The sequence below is a fragment of the Hypanus sabinus genome, chromosome 2, assembly GCF_030144855.1.
Source record: "Hypanus sabinus isolate sHypSab1 chromosome 2, sHypSab1.hap1, whole genome shotgun sequence".
Lineage (NCBI taxonomy): Eukaryota > Metazoa > Chordata > Chondrichthyes > Myliobatiformes > Dasyatidae > Hypanus > Hypanus sabinus.
The window spans coordinates 1,446,281-1,463,821 of NC_082707.1; the positions used below are offsets into that span (position 1 = coordinate 1,446,281).

Sequence of the window (17,541 nt, forward strand, 5' to 3'; positions counted from 1 at the left end):
TTGTGGCTAAAGGGATCAGGGGGTATGGAGAGAAAACAGGTACAGGGTTCTGAGATGGATGCCATGATCATACTGAATGGTGGTGCAGGCTCGAGTGGCTGAATGGCCTACTTTTGCACTTATTTTCTATGTTTCTATGTTACAGGAGGAATGGGGATAGACATCAATGGAATTGGGGTGAGAGGGAAAACAGCTTTAAATTCTTCGGCATCCAATCACTGAGGACCTCACGTGATCTGTACACACCAGCTGTGTGGTGAAAAAGGCAGAACAGCACCTCTTGGACCTCAGATGGTTGAGGAAGTTTGGTATGGGCCCCCAAATCCTAAGAAATTTCTACCAGGACACAATTGACAGCATCCTGACAGCATCCTGCCTGGTATGAGAACTGTACTTCCCTTAATCACAGGACAAAGAGTAGTGTAGACAGCCCAGTACATCTGTAGTTGTGAACTTCCCATGATTCAGGACATTTACAAAGACAGGTGTGTAAAAGGGCCTGTAGGATATTGGGGACCCAAGCCATCCCAATCACAATCTATTCCAGCTGCTACCATCCAGGAAGCGGTACCGCAGCATAAAAGTCAGGACCAACAGGCTCCAGACAGCTTCTTCCACCAGGCCATCAGACCGATTAACTCTGTTACATTGACTGTTCTATTTATTATAAATTATTATAAATTACTATGATTGCACATTACACCTTAAGATGGAGACAACGTAAATATTTTTACTTCTCATGTATGTGAAGGATGTAAGAAATAAAGTCATTCAATTCAACACTGTAACAAAATCATCCACCTTATTTCTTATGCTACATGCATTTAGATACAACATCTTGAGTACCGTATCTACTACCCTTTCTGATTCTGTATCCCTAATGTTTTGATACACAGTCTATTGGCTGTAACTAAGTCCCATCACCTGCTTACACTTCCTGACAATCTAAATGCACGCTACCTTCACTTTTTTACCATCTGTCCTTTCCTGAGTCCCTTCATTGGATCGCATCCCCTTGCTAAGTTAGTTTAAACCCTCCCCTAACAGGTCTTACAAACCTCCCTTGGGTCCAGGTGCAACACATCACTTTTGTACAGGTCATACCTCCTCTAGAAGAGATCCCAATTATCTAAGAACCTGAAGCCTGCCCCTTCCACCAGTTTCTTTGCCACATATTTATCTGCCAAACCATCCTGGTTCTACCCACACTACCGCTTGGCACAGGCAGCAATCCATTTCTTCAGCAGTTTGAACGGGGCATGACTGCGCAAGCACATAGAGGTCAGCCAGTGAGAACAGCAAGAAGAGTTTAAAAAGAAGACAGATTTATACAGCCGGCATCAGAGTAGAGGAAGACAGGTAGGAAGGCTTTGGCTCAATGAGGGTTCAGTGATAAAGGGTCAAGGAGAGTTAGGTTGTGTAGAATACAGACAGGAAGAATGTATGTGAAGCCGGTTTTCTGTGCTCGGTGTCAGATGTGGGAGGTCCTGGAGACTCCCAGCCCCCCGAACTGCCACATCTGCACTAGGTGTGTCGAGCTACAGCTCCTTAGGGACTGGATTAGGGAACTGGAGATGCAGCTCAATGACTTTCATCTGGTCAGGGAGAGCGAGGAGGTGATAGAAAGGAGTGACAGGCAGGTGGTCACACTGGGGTCACGGGAGACAGACAAGTGGGTAACAGTCAGGAGACAGAAGGGGAAGAGTCAGTTATTTAGAGAGTACCCCTGTGGGTGTACCCCATGACAATAAGTACACCTGTTTGAGTACTGTTGGGGGGGACAGCCTACCTGGGGTAAAGATCAGTAGCCGTGCCTCTGGCACAGAGTCCGGCCCTGTGGCTCAGAAGGGTAGGGAAAGGAAGAGGAAGGCAGTAGTGATAGGGGGTCAGACAGGTGATTCTGTGGATACAGGAAAGAAACTCGAATGGCAGTTTGCCTCCCAGGTGCCAGGGTCCCGGATATTTCAGATCTCATCCAAGATATCATGCAGTGGGGAGGGAGAACAGCCAGAGGTCATGGTACATATTGGTACCAACGACATAGGTAGGAAAAGGGAGGAGGTCCTGAAAACAGACTACAGGAAGTTAGGAAGGAAGATGAGCCTCGCCTTCAGTAAGGCCTTTGACAAGGTTCCACACAGAAAGTTAATTAGGAAGGTTCAATCATTAGGTATTAATATTGTAGTAGTAAAATGAATTCAACAGGGGCTGGATGGGAGATGCCAGAGAGTAGTGGTGGATAACTGTTTGTCAGTTTGGAGGCCGGTGACTAGTGGTGTGCCTCAGGGATCTGTACTGGGTCCAATGTTGTTTGTCATATACATTAATAATCTGGATGATGGGGTGGTAAATTGGATTAGTAAATATGCAGATGATACTAAGGTAGGTGGCGTTGTGGATAATGAAGTAGGCTTGCAAATCTTGCAGAGAGATTTTGGCCAGTTAGAAGAGTGGGCTGAAAGATGGCAGATGGAGTTTTATGCTGACAGGTGAGGTGCCACATTTTGGTAGGACTAATCAAAATAGGACATACATGGTAAATGGTAGGACATTGAGGAATGCAGTAGAACAGAGTGATTGAAGAATAATGGTGCATAGTTCCCTGAAGATGGAATCTCATGTGAATAGGGTGGTGAAGAAAGCTTTTGGTATGCTGGCCTTTATAAATCAGAGCATTGAGTATAGGAGTTGGGATGTAACGTTAAAATTGTACAAGGCATTGATAAGGCCAAATTTGGTGTATTGTGTACAGTTCTGGTAGCTGAATTATAGGAAAGATGTCAACAAAATAGAGAGAGTACAGAGGAGATTTACTAGAATGTTACCTGGGTTTCAGCACCTAAGTTACAGAGAAAGGTTGAACAAGTTAGGCCTTTATTCTTTAGAGCGTAGAAGGTTGAAGGGGGGACTTGATCGAGGTATTTAAAATTATGAGGGGGATAGTTGACATGGATAGGCTTTTTCCATTGAGAGTAGGGAAGATTCAAACAAGAGGACATGAGTTGAGAGTTATGGGGCAAAAGTTTAAGGGTAACATGAGGGGGAACTTCTTTACACAGTGAGTGGTAGCTGTGTGGAACAAGCTTCCAGTAGAAGTGGTAGAGGCAGTTCAATATTATCATTAAAGTAAAATTGGATAGGTATATGGACAGGAAAGGAATGGAGGGTTATGGGCTGAGTGCAGGTCAGTGGGACTAGGTGAGAGTAAGCGCTTGGCATGGACTAGAAGGGCCGAGATGGCCTGATTCAGTGCTGTAATTATTATATGGTTATATGTTGTATGGTATATCATAATTATTATAGAATTGATTACTTGTTCATCAACTCTCAATTAGTTTTGTCTGTTATTGCCAGTGAGTATGATGCAATCGCCATCTCTGATTATGCGCCCTTGGAATTATCAATCAAGTTAACTGATGCAATTTTTAGCGCTAGACAATGGCGGTTCAATTCTACTCTTCTTCAGGACTTAAACTTTGTGAATTTTATTGAAGAACAGACTGCCTTTTTTCAACTAACTTTATACAAGACATTTCCAGTGGGATATCATGGGATACTTTTAAAGTATATATCAGTGGGCAAATTATTTCATATTCTGCTGGATTGGAAAAAATGAATTAATAATGAAATATGTACGCTGGTTGATAAGATTACAGAAATTGATAAAAATATTCTGCTGCTCCTAGTCTGGAGCTTTATAAAGAAAGTTGAACTTCAGATGTAACATAGTTTGTTATTAACATCCCCGATTGAAAATAAATTACTTAAAACTAAGACTCACTTTTATATATATATGGTGATAAATCAGGTAAATTATTAGCCAACCAATTGAAAGCTGCTTCAGCTGAATGTCAGATTATTAAAGTTCGTAAACAGGATGGTATTTTGGCAGTCAACCATGACAAAATTAATAAATCTTTTCAAGAATTCTATACCTCTTTATACTAATCAGAATTTCCTGACAATTCTACCACAATGCATGATTTTTTATGGAAATTGAATATTCCGAAATTACCACAATGAACATTTAGCAATAGATGCACCCATTATGGAAGAAATAAAGAAAGCAATTTCTTTGATGAATTTTGGTAAAGCACCTGGTCTGGATGGGTATACAGTAGAATTTTTTAAGTCTTTTCAAATTTATTTTCTCCTTGATTATGTAGAATTTTTAAGGATGCCTTATTTGTAGGTAAATTACCACAATCATTTTATGAAGCATCTATTTCTTTAATTCCCAAAAAGATAAAGACCCCACTGAATGTGCATCATATTTGTTGAATGTGGACACCAAAATTTTTTACCAAAATATTGGCAATTAGATTGGAAAATATTTTGCCACAAATTGTCTCTGACAACCAGACAGGCTTTATTAAAAATCGTTATTCATACCTTAATGTTAGGAGATTAATGAATATTGTATATACCTCTTCATCTAATACTCCAGAATGTGTTATTTCGCTTGACGCTGAGAAGGCATTTTTATAGAGTAGAATGGGAATATTTATTTAATACGCGTGAGAAATTTAATTTTAATTTAATTTAATTTAATTTTGGCCCAAAATTCATATCTTGGATATATCATACATCTTTGACTTCTGTACTTACCAATAATCAGAGATCTCCCTTCTTCAGGCTTTTTCGAGGTACCAGACAGGGCTGTCCTTTAAGCCCTTTACTATTTGATATTGCCTTGGAGCCTTCGGCAATTGCTCTTTGTGATTCACCCAACATATTCAGCATTATTTGTGGGAATGGGACGCACAAGGTATCGCTGTATGCAGATGACCTGTTACATACCTGCAGTTATATCATTACTTGCTCAGTTTAGTAGTTTTTCTGGTTATAAATTGAATCTTAATAAGAGTGAGCTTTTCCCAGTAAATATGCAAGTTTCAATCTATACACAATCACCATTTAGACTGGTTACTGATTATTTTACTTACTTGGGTGTTAAAATTACTAAGAAATATAAGGATCTGTTTAAAGTTAACTTTTTACTTCTAATTGATCATGTTAAACAATTGTTTACTAAATGGTCCCTATTTTCCTTATCATTGATTGGTTGAATTAATGCTGTTAAGATGAGTATTTTACCTTAATTTCTGTATCTATTTCAGATGGTACCAATCTTCATTTCCAAATACTTTTTTGATATTATTGATTCTAAAATTCCTTTATTTTATATACAAGAATAAAAATCCTAGGTTAAGTAAGAAATATTTACAGAAATAAGGATGGTGGTTTGGCATTGCTGAACTTTAGATTCTATTATTGGGTAATTAATATTCGATATCTAATGTTCTGGACACAAGATTTGGATGAAATTCAATGTCCACAATGGATGAACCTCCAGTGCAAGTCTGTACAGAGGTTCTTATTGTCTTCTATTTTATGGCTTTGCTTCCCTTTGCACTTACAAAACTGAATAAGCAAATGACTAATCCAATAATTAAACACACAATATGAATATAGTTTCAATTTCATAAATTTTTGGTTTGAATAAATTTATCTTATCAAGTCCTATTATATCCAATTTTTTCTTCCAACCATCCAGAACTGATCAAGTTTTTCTTTTATGGAAAATGAAGGGAATAACATGTTTTTGTGATTTATTCATGGATAAATGTCTCATGTCTTTTGAACAGTTGTCTAATAAATATAATTTGCCTAGATCACATTTTTTCAGATATTTACAGATTAGAAACTTTTTGAATCTTATTTTACCTACTTTTCTGATATCACACCAAACTGAAATTACAGAAAAAAATTTAGGTTTAAACCCCTATCAGAAGAGTTTAATAGCAATTATTTATGATTTAATTACGGAAATACGTCTACGTACATCTGATAAAATTAAGAATGAATGGGAAAGAGAATTTCAGGTATCTTTACCAATAGAGAAATGGGAGAAAATTCTCCAATTAGTTAACACTTCTTCAATGTGTGCTGGACACACTTTGATACAATTTAAGGTGGTTTAGAGGGCCCATATGTCTAAGGATAAGTTAGCTCATTTTTATTGCCATATAAATCCTGTCTGTGACAGATGTAATTCTGAGGTACCTTCCTTGACACATATGTTCTGGTCTTGTCCTCTTTTGGAAAAATATTGGAAAGACATTTTTGATATTATTTCAGTAGTTTTGCGCATCGACTTACAACCTCATCCTATTACTGAAATTTTTGGATTACCAGTGATGGACTCTAATCATTTATCCCCTTCAGCTTGCCATTCGATTGCATTTGTTACATTAATGGCCAGAAGATCCATTTTATTTAAATGCAGAAATTCTAATCCCCCTACTACATTTCAATGGTTTTTCCAAACTATAACATGTTTAAACTTAGATAGAATTAGGAGTGGTACTTTTGATCCTTCGGTTAAATTTGAAAAAATTTGGAGGCCATTTATTCAACATTTACATATGATGTAAACTGACCTTTTTTGAATCCTTTTCAATAACTTTTTGTTTGTGTATAGAGGAGTGGAGTTGATGACAAATAATGATTTTAACCCATGAAACATGGCAGCCCTCGCTTGTTTTTTTTTCCCAAGAGAAAGTTAGATAGAGCTCTTAAAGATAGCGGAGTCAAGGAATATGGGGAGAAGGTAGGAATGGGGTACTAATTGTGGATGATCAGCCACAATCACAGTGAATGGTGGTGCTGGCTTGAAGGGCTTAATGGCCTACTCCTGCACCTATTGTCTATTTGTTTCATTGTTTCTTTTAGTGTAGGGGGATTATTTTCTTTTTTCTCTTTTTTTGTAAAATTCTTTTGAATCTTCTTCATGTTCTGCTATTAGGAGATTGGGAGGCTCAAATTACATGTTACTCAGAGTCTGTGTCTGTATACGTTAACCGTTACTAATGTAATCCAGATCTCTTTATATCATTATCATTGTTATGTATATCAATTCAAAATTTAATAAAAAAGTTTGAGAAAGAAAGTAAGTTTGTCAGGTTTGTTCAGTGTGATTGAGGAAGTACCATTCCCACACCAGACAGTGATACAGCCCATTCTTCCAATTTGTCTAAGTCCTGCTGCAGCCTCATTGCTTTTTTTTTTAGCATCACTTACCCCTCCACCTATCTTAATATCATCCACAAAGTTTTCCACAAAGCCATTAATTCCATTATCTAAATAACTCACAAACAATGTGAAAAATAGTGGTCCCAATACTGATCCCTGAGCAACACCACTAGTCACCAGCAGACAACCAGAAAAGGCTCCTTTTATTCTCACCCACTACCTCCTGCCTGTCAGCCATTCCTCTATCCATGCCAGTATCTTTCCTGTAACATCATAGGATTTTATCTTGTTAGGTAGCTTCATGTGTGGCACCTAATCAAACACCGTCTGAAAATCCAAGTAAATGACATCCACTGCTTCTCCTTTGTCCACCCTGCTTGATGTGTTGTACTTTGGGAGAACAAACTAGGGCAGGACTTAAATGGTGAGCAGTAGGGCACTAAGGAGTGCAGGAGAACAGAGGGATCTGGGAATACATAAGAACTTAAGAAACAGGCAGAACAGGAGTCAGCCATCTGGCCTGTCAAGGCTGCTCCACCATTCAATGATATCATGGCTGATCTGGCCATGGACTCACTTCCACCTACCTGCCTTTTCCCCAAAACCCTTAATCCCCCTGTAATGCAAAATTCTATCCAACATTGTCTTAAATATATTTACTGAGGTGACCTCCTTTGCTTCATTGGGCAGAGAATTCCACAGATTCACCACTCTCTGGGAAAAGCAGTTCTTCCTCATCTCCACCCTAAATCTACTCCCCCAAATCTTAAGGCTTTGTCCCTTAGTTCTAGCCTCACCTACCAGTGGAAACAACTTTCCTGCCTCTATCTTATCTACCCCTTTATTAATTTTATGTGTTTCTATAAGATTTCTCCTCATTCTTTTGAATTCCAGCAAATATATCCCCAGGTGACTCAATCTCTCCTCATAGCCTAACCTCATCTTTGGAATCAACCTGGAAAACATTCTCTGCAATACCACCAAAGCCAGTACATCCTTCCTCAAGTAAGGAGACCAGAACTGCATGCAGTAGTCCAGATGCAGCCTCACCAGTATCCTGTACAGTTGCAGCATAACCTTCCTGCTTTTAAATTCAATCCTTTTTGCAATGATGGCCAACATTCCATTTGCCTTCTTGATAGCCTGCTGCACCTGCAAATCAACCTTCTGTGATTCATACAGATCCATAATTTCTTTAAAGTCACATCACAGGTAGACATGGTCATAAATCAATGTACTGAGTACAGAAGTTAGATGTTATGGTGAGGCCTAATTTGGATAAAAGGAGTATGGGGAGATAAGGTACAGGTGCAGGTTGATGGGACTAGGCAGAGTAATAGTTCAGTGTGGGCTAGATGGGCCAAAGGGCCTGTTTCTGTCCTCCATGATTCCATATCATCACTCCATCAGAGAGAACTTACCCAAGTCTTGTATGTTCTCTTGTGTTAAGCCACAGTTGCTTAACTTTAACACTTGGAGATGTGGAACACACCTCAGTTCTTGAAATAAACCAGCTAAACCACATCCAACATGTTTATTCATGGAAAGGTCCAGAATTTCCAAATTTGTGATTACGGATAAAGTTTTCCCTTCAAAATAGATTAGAAAAAAAATCAAGTTAATGCACAGCATGCATTCACTGCATGGTTCCAATTATAATACATTTTCTGTTTTAACTGAACAACAATGGTGGCTGTTAAGTTTTGTTCTAAGTTAAATCTGGCACGACCAGGGTGAAACAATGTGTCTGCCAGGACTGACCTACCCTGGACCTTGGCTCCTCATGGCTGGGTTCCTTTCGCTGGTGGTTATGGAGGGGTGAGCACCAGAAGAACATAAGACCCAGGAGCAGAATTAAGAATTAAGAATTAAGCCATTTGGCCCACTGAGACTGCTCTGCCATTCAATCATGGATGATCTTTTATCGCCTCCTCAGCCCCACTCCCCAGCCTTCTCCCAATAATCATTTAAGAATCTATCAAGCTAACCCTTTTTTGAAGAAGTTACGAGGAATGTTGACGAGGGTAAGGCAGTGGATGTAGTCTATATGGACTTCAGCAAAGCCTTTGACAAAGTTCCACATGGAAGGTTAGTTAAGAAGGTTCAGTCGTTAGGTATTAATGCTGGAGTAATAAAATGGATTCAACAGTGGCTAGATGGGAGATGCCAGAGAGTAGTGGTGGATAATTGTTTATCGGGATGGAGGCCGGTGACTAGCGGGGTGCCTCAGGGATCTGTTTTGGGCCCAATGTTGTTTGTAATATACATAAATGATCTGGATGATGGGGTGGTAAATTGGATTAGTAAGTATGCCAATGATACTAAGGTAGGAGGTGTTGTGGATAATGAGGTGGATTTTCAAAGCTTGCAGGGAGATTTATGCCAGTTAGAAGAATGGGCTGAACGTTGGCAGATGGAGTTTAATGCTGAGAAGTGTGAGGTTCTACATTTTGGCAGGAATAATCCAAATAGAACATACAGGGTAAATGGTAGGGCATTGAGGATTGCAGAGGAACAGAGAGATCTCATGTAGATAGGGTGGTGAAGAAGGCTTTTGGAATGCTGGCCTTTATAAATCAAAGCATTGAGTACAGAAGTTGGAATGTAATGTTAAAATTTTACAAGGCATTGGTAAGGCCAAATTTAGAATATTGTGTGCAGTTCTGGTCACCGAATTATAGGAAAGATATCAATAAATTTGAGAGAGTGCAGAGACGATTTACTAGGATGTTACCTGGGTTTCAGCACTTAAGTTACAGAGAAAGGTTGAACAAGTTAGGTCTCTATTCATTGGAGTGTAGAAGGTTGAGGGGGGATTTGATCGAGGTATTTAAAATTTTGAGAGGAATAGATAGAGTTGACATGAATAGGCTGTTTCCATTGAGAGTAGGGGAGATTCAAACTAGAGGACATGATTTGAGAGTTAGGGGGCAGAAGTTTAAGGGAAACACGAGGGGGTATTTCTTTACTCAGAGAGTGATAGCTGTGTGGAATGAGCTTCCTGTAGAAGTAGTAGAGGCCAGTTCAGTTGTGTCATTTAAGGTAAAATTGGATAGGTATATGGACAGGAAAGGAGTGGAGGGTTATGGGCTGAGTGCGGGTAGGTTGGACTAGGTGAGATTAAGAGTTCGGCACGGACTAGGAGGGCCGAGATGGCCTGTTTCCGTGCTGTGATTGTTATATGGTTATATGTTATATGGTTAAATATGCCCAACAACCTGGCCTCCAAACCTGCCTGTGGTAATAAATTCGACAAATTCACCACCCTCTGGCTAAAGAAATTTCTCTGCATCTCTGTTTTAAATGGATGCCCTTCTATCCTAAGGGTGTGCCCTCTTGTCCTATACTCCCTCATCATGGGAAACATCCTTTCCACATCTATTCTGTCTAGGCCTTTCAACATTCTAAAGATTTCAGTGAGATATCCCTCATCCTTCTAAATTTCAGTGAGTACAGACCCAGAGCCATCAAACGCTCCTCGTATGATAACCCTTTCATTGCCAGAATCATCCTTGTGAACCGCCTCTGGACCCTCTCCAATGCCAGCCCATCTTTTCTAAGATGAGGAGCCCAAAACTGTTCACAATACTCAAGGTGAGGCCTCACCAGTGCCTTATAAAGCCTCAGCATGACATCCTTGCTCTTGTATTCTAGACATCTTGAAATGAACGCTAACATGGTATTTGCCTTCCTCACCACTGACTCAACCTGGAAGTTAACCTTTAGGGTGTTCTGCACAAGAACTCCCAAGTCCCTTTGCATCTCAGATTTTTGGATTTTCTTCCCATTTAAAAATGGTCTGCATATTTATTTCTACTACCAAAGTACATAGCCATGCATTTTCCAACAGTATACAGTATTTCATTTGCAACTTTCTTGCCCTTTCTAACCATTCTAAGCCCTTCTTCAGCCTACCTGTTTCCTCAACACTACCTGCCCCTCCACCAATCTTCGTATCATCTGCAAACTTGATAACAAACCAATCTATTGCACCAACCAAATCATTGATATACAGCATAAAAAGCAGTCCCAACACCAAACCCTGTGGAACACCACTAGGCATTGGCAGCCAACAAGACAAATATCCTTTTATTCCCGCTTACTGCCTCCTACCAGTCAATGTGCTAACCATGTTAGTAACTTTCATGTAATACCATGGGCACTTAACTTGGCATGTTAAAGGCCTTCTAAAAGTCCAAATATACAACATCCACTACTTCCCCTTTATCTGTCCTCAAAAAGAATTCCAATAGGCTCGTCAGGCAAGATTTTCCCTTCAGGAAACTTATCTCTTTCTTCACCTATTTCTTGGTGTTCACCTGGCGGAGAATCTCACCTGGTCCCTCAACACCAGCTCCATAGCAAAGAAAGCCCAGCAGCATCTCTACTTTCTGCAAAGGCTGAGCAAAGTCTATCTCCCACCCCACCATCCTCATCACATTCTACAGGGGTTGTATCGAGAGCATCCTGAACAGCTGCATCACTGCCCGGTATGGAAATTGCACCATCTCAGATCACAAGACCTTGCAGCGGATAGTGAGGTCAGCTGAGAAGATCATCGGGGTCTCTCTTCCCGTCATTACGGACATTTACACTACACACTGCACCTGCAAGGCAAACAGCATTATGAAGGACCCCACGCACCCTTCATACAAACTCTTCTCTCTCCTGCCGTCTGGGAAGAGGCACCGAAACATTCAGCTCTCATGACCAGACTATGTAACAGTTTCTTCTCCCAAGCCATCAGACTCGTGAATACCCAGAGTCTGGACTGACACCAACTTACTGCCCTCTACTGTGCCTATTGTCTTGTTTATTATTTATTGTAATGCCTGCACTGTTTTGTGCACTTTATGCAGTCCTAGGTAGGTCTGTGTTCTAGTGCAGTTTTCTCTGCATTGTTATCATGTAGTTTAGTGTAGTTTTTTAACTGTTTCATGTAGCACCATGGTCCTGAAGAATGGTATCTCGTATTTACTGTACCAGCAGTTATGGTTGAAATGACAATAAAAAGTGACTTGACTTGACTTGACTCCATCATCTTGTCCTTAACAATTGACTCTTACATCTTCCCAACCACTGTCAGGCTCCTAGTCTATAATTTCCTTTCTTTTCAGATATGCTATATTCACTTTTTAGTGAAATTCTTGAAGCGAACCCTGTACTTGATAGAGCTCATCGAATTCCAAGGTCTAGACCCTCAACCAAATTATGTTCATGACCACTCATACTTTGCTTGCACTATTTTGCAACCAAAGAAGCTATGCTCCGAGAGGCAAGAAAAGGGGGTAAGCTCATCTACAACAGAAATTCGTATAGTGGAGGACTTCACTCCTGAGATTTTTACTGAAAGAAGGAAATACAGGGAATTGATGGCTGAATTATATAAAACGTTGCCCATCACTCCGTTATCTGGCACGTCTGATAATTGTTCCGCCTGACTCTCTGACACAAAAGATTAAGTCTCCAGATGAAGGCAGGGAATTTACTAAAGGATTTAAGTCTATGCTGAATGTAACTTGAATAGTAAATTCCGAGCTGGGAGATGTTTATAGATGCTTTGAAGAAAATCTGTTTTATGCTTCATGGAAGTCCGTACAGGACTTGGCTGATTTAATTTTTTTATTTGTTAATAATTAGTATATATTTACAGTTGCTTTGAAGAAAATCTGTTCCACATTTTATATGTCCACACAGGACCTGGTTGATTGAATTTTTTTTTTTTTGCTTGCCTTAATATTAACATAGCTTTGGGTTGGATACACACACACACACACACTTTTTTGTATGATTTATATTATCTACTTAGATTTATCCTTTTCTGAATACATGATTAATATACTTTGGATGAATTTAAGATGGCCATCACCAGTTACGTTTGAACTATTATTAGACATAACATTACAACATTTGAAATTTGTTCATCTCTTTTATTATGTCTAAAATCAGTGGAGTAAACATATAACTTTGTTAATACAGCTGCAAAATGGAGATTGGGGTTAAGGGTCATAGGTATAGCATGCGATCTTCCTATTGGATCGCTTCTCGGGTTTTGGGGAGAGGGGTGGAGCCATTAGAATGCTTTTTTTTTCCTTGACTGGGCAGTTCTGAGAGGTTACATTTTGTATCAATCATGTCGTTACTTCTGGTCAAGACAGTGCTGTTTTTTTTCCCTTTGGATCTAGTTTGCATTTGCGCAATAGCTTTCTTCATAAAATTTTAAATTAAATCTTAAACATGGATGTTAATAAAATTAATATAATTTCTTGGAATTTGAATGGCGTGAATCATTCTATTAAGCATAAAAAGATTTTTAAGAAATTGAAAAGACTTCATGCTGATATTATTTTTGCGCAAGAAGCTCACGCATGGAGACAGGATGAAGATCAGTTTTTTAAATTTTGGAAGGGTCCTTTATATCATTCTGTATCAATAAATAAAGTTAGAGGGGTATCTATTTTTGTTAACTCTAAAGTCCCTTTTGTATATTTTTTAAAATATTTTTTCTCTACAAACAACAAAAAAAAACAGCACATCCACAAAAACCACAATCATAACAAAATCAAATTAACTATTGAACAGCAAAAGGGAGAAAGGCAAAAGTAAACGTACACAGCAGAGGTGCAACGTACCAAAAAAACCTCAGTCCTCACCCCGTAAGGAAGTCCAATAAAGGGCCCCATATCCTTTCAAAGATGTCCCCTCTGTCCTCATTACATAGTCTCAGTCTCTCCAAATGTAAAGTTTTGCCAGTTTTCTCAGCCATAGATTGTACATAGGTACAGAGTCCACTTTCCACATTTGTAGGATTAACTTCTTAGCAATCGCCATTCCAAACAATACAGCCATTTTTTCATACTTATTGGCTGAAGATAGGGAGCTTGTTGCTCCAATGATGGCTATGAGCAGGTCTGGTTCCCACCGCTTCCCATAAGCCTCAGAGAAAAATACTTTTCCAGTATACATAAAGCTTACAACATGACCAGAATGAATGTGACAAGTTACTGTTCTCAGATTTACATCTATTACAAACTGGTGAAACATCAGGATAGAAGCTGTGCAACTTTTCTTTGGAATAATGTTGTCTATGTATTATTTTAAACTGTATGAGTCTGTGTCTGACGTTGACCGAACAATCATGTATACTCTTTAAACACTCATCCTCGACCTCCGCTGTCAGTTCTATACCCAATTCATCCACCCATGCCTGTTTAAGACCTGCAGTATTCACCCGAGCTCCATTATGTAGGATCTGATAAAAATAGGATATGACACTATGAGTAACCGGATCAAATTTATTTATTGCCTCCAGGGACTCATGTTTGTCTAAGACTTCGAATTAGTTATATATTTCCTAACATAATCTAGAATTTGTAAATATCTAAAAAAACTAGATGCAGGGATATTGTAAACTGCTTGTAACTATATATATAACCATATAACAATTACAGCACGGAAACAGGCCATCTCGACCCTTCTAGTCCATGCCGAACGCTTACTCTCACCTAGTCCCACTGATCTGCACTCAGCCCATAACCCTCCATTCCTTTCCTGTCCATATACTGCTGGGATGTAATGTTAAAATTGTACAATGCATTGGTGAGGCTGAATTTGGAGTATTGTGTACAGTTCTGGTCACCGAATTATAGGAAAGATGTCAATAAAATAGAGAGAGTACAGAGAAGATTTACTAGAATGCTACCTGGATTTCAGCACCTAAGTTACAGAGAAGGTTGAACAAGTTAAGTCTTTATTCTTTGGAGCATAGAAGGCTGAGGGGGGACTTGATAGAGGAATTTAACATTATGAGGGGGATAGATAGAGTTGACGTGGATAGGTTTTTTCCATTGAGAGTAGGGGAGATTCAAACAAGAGGACATGAGTTGAGAGTTAGGGGGCAAAAGTTTAAGGGTAACATGAGGGAGAATTTCTTCACTCAGAGAGTGGTAGCTGTGTGGAACGAGCTCCCATTAGAAGTGGTAGAGGCAGGTTCAGTATTGTCACTTAAAGTAAAATTGGATAGGTATATGGACAGGAAAGGAACGGAGGGTTATGGGCTGATTGCGAACCAGTGGGACTAGGTGAGAGTAAGTGTTCGGTAATTGGTATATGGTATTATGGTTAAATGAATATAAGTTGATTATGGGCAGTGACTTTAACTGTTGTCTTAACCTGTCGATTGACAGACCATCAACCAATCTGTTGCTTGCTAATAAACTGGCACCTTGTATTAATTCCTTTCTATTAGAATATGGCCTGGTCGATATCTGGAGATATAAACACCCTAATGACAAAGATTTTTCTTTTTTTTCCACACATTCATCATAAATATTCAAGAATTGATTATTTTTTTTCTAAATACAAGATGTTGTATTCCATTACCAATTGTACGTATGACGTCATTGTGTTGTCAGATCACGCACTTGTGAAATTTGAGGCTCTCTTATAATATTTTGAAAATGTCACAGTAGAGACATTTGTTACAATATCCAACTTTTGTTAGTTTTATCAAGGGGCAAATTTCTTTATTTTTTGAACTTAATACAACTGAAGGTATGTCAAATTTGGTTAAATGCGATACAATGAAATCCTTTCTTAGGGGACAGATAATTTCATATTCAGCAGGTTTAAGAAGGAATACCAAAGCGGAACTTTAGTGATTACTAATAAAATTAGAGAGAAAGATAAAGCATATTCAGTAAGACCTAGTAAAGATCTAAATAAAGAAAAGGTTGAACTCCAAACACAGCATGATCTGCTTTTGACCATCCCCAATGAGCAGCAAATTTTTAAATCTAAAAGTCAATTTTGCATATACCGTGATAAATCAGGTAAATTGCTGGCTGGTCAGTTAAAGGCAAATATGGTCAGAAGACAGATTTTTAAAATACAGGTAGTCCCCGAGTTACCAACGTCCGACTTACGGACAACTCGTACTTACAAACCGAGGAAAGAGAACGCCATCTGCCATTTTAAGTCAGATCGCGACGCTGTCCGCCATTTTAAGTCGGATCGCGATGCCGAAAGCCATTTTAAGTCGTTGCCATTGACACTGTATTGAGTGTTTAACTTTGTATTTAGCTTAAATTTTTCTTAGTAAGATTCAACCCGACCCCACCTCCCCATTCTGGTCGGCTGGTGGCGCAGTGAGATCAGCAAGTTCGATCCAGTGACAGTCTGCTCCCACACTGTGTTGATGTCGATCCAGTGATTCACGTACCATCCGTGCCGGGTTGATGTTGAGCTCGCAACTCCACCTCATAAAAAAAAACTGCCACCTCCAGTTTAAATACCCACACGGAATATTATGGAAGATCAAATACCCAAACCCAGCACTGCTCCCACGTCCCATTTAGCCAATCTCAGTGCAGTGGTCCCTTAGGACCCAGTGGACCTCGGGAGCTGGCGGAGCTCGGGAGCCACCGCCCGCAGTGTTTCTGTTCCATTGACGGGAAGCAATCGCAATTGAAAATAAAGTGGAAGGGGTTTCCGGTGACGTCATCGTTGAGAATGGCAGCTTAAGTCACTAGCTCCTCCGGAAAAACATGTATTAAGCCCCATTAACCCATCAAATATAGTATTTTTCGAAAAATATTTGAACTGAAAAGAGGGGCAAGAATGGGGAAAAGGAATGGATATTTTAAAAAGCGATACTGCGGAGCCTGTGGCCGAGAGGATTGCAGCGGGTGGCTCTCCTACCCGACTGCATGCTAGCGAGGCGGCCGCTGGGCCTCATTCAGGCGAAGCGGCGAATATGATCAAAATCCTAAAAGAGATAAGGGAGTTCCGGAAAGAAATAGAGCAGCAGCTCCGTGATATTAAGACAGAGCTCACCAGCGTCAAACAAAAAATAGCGGTGGCAGAGACTCGAATTGAGAAGGTGGAACAGATACTGAGTAAGACAATAAAAATAATAAATCACCAAGAAGGTAAACTGCTTGACCTGGAGGGAAGATCACAGCGGAAAAATATCAGAATCTACAACGTTCCCGGAAGAGCAGAGGGCTTGTCTATGACGGAGTTTGTCGGAAAGTTACTGCGGGACGCGTTGGATCTTCCCTCGGCTATGAAGCTGGAAGTTGAAAGAGCCCATCATGCGCTCGTCCCGAAACCTACCCAGGATAGAAAACCACACTCAATAATAATTAAATTCCTTCGGTATAGCACCAAGGCAGAGATTCTACGAAGGGCCCAGGTTAAGAAGAGAGTGTTTTTAGACGATAAATTAATATATTTCAACCAAGATTAACCCCTCCCCCCCGCGGTCCTGCAGAAACGCAAAGAATACTCTGAAGTAAAGCGAGTACTAAAGCAAAAAAAATTAGATTTCAAACTCCGTACCCTGCTAAACTTCAAATGTTTTATGACGACGAGACGCCGTTGTACCTAACAGTGGAAGAGGCGACTACAGACATGAAGGCCAGAGGGTTGCCCATCAGCGTGATCAAAATGAGGGAAAGCCTGGCTGAGGAATTATCCCACTCTGCTTGGGAAATAGTGCGAGAA

General features: G+C 39.7%; 1 protein-coding gene across 5 annotated transcripts in view; it reads right to left on the reverse strand.

Moving 5' to 3' along the window:
• lrrc31 (leucine rich repeat containing 31) overlaps window positions 1–17,541 on the reverse strand; it is a 251,951-nt gene that overhangs the window by 120,469 nt on the left and 113,941 nt on the right. For 4 of the 5 annotated variants that reach the window (XM_059991201.1, XM_059991177.1, XM_059991187.1 and 1 more), the window contains one exon: window positions 8,457–8,624. The exons of the other annotated variant lie outside the window; for it this stretch is intronic. In XM_059991201.1, coding sequence (XP_059847184.1) covers window positions 8,457–8,624 — 168 coding nt within the window. The remainder of the gene's footprint in view (window positions 1–8,456; window positions 8,625–17,541) is intronic. 5 annotated transcript variants of the gene reach the window in all.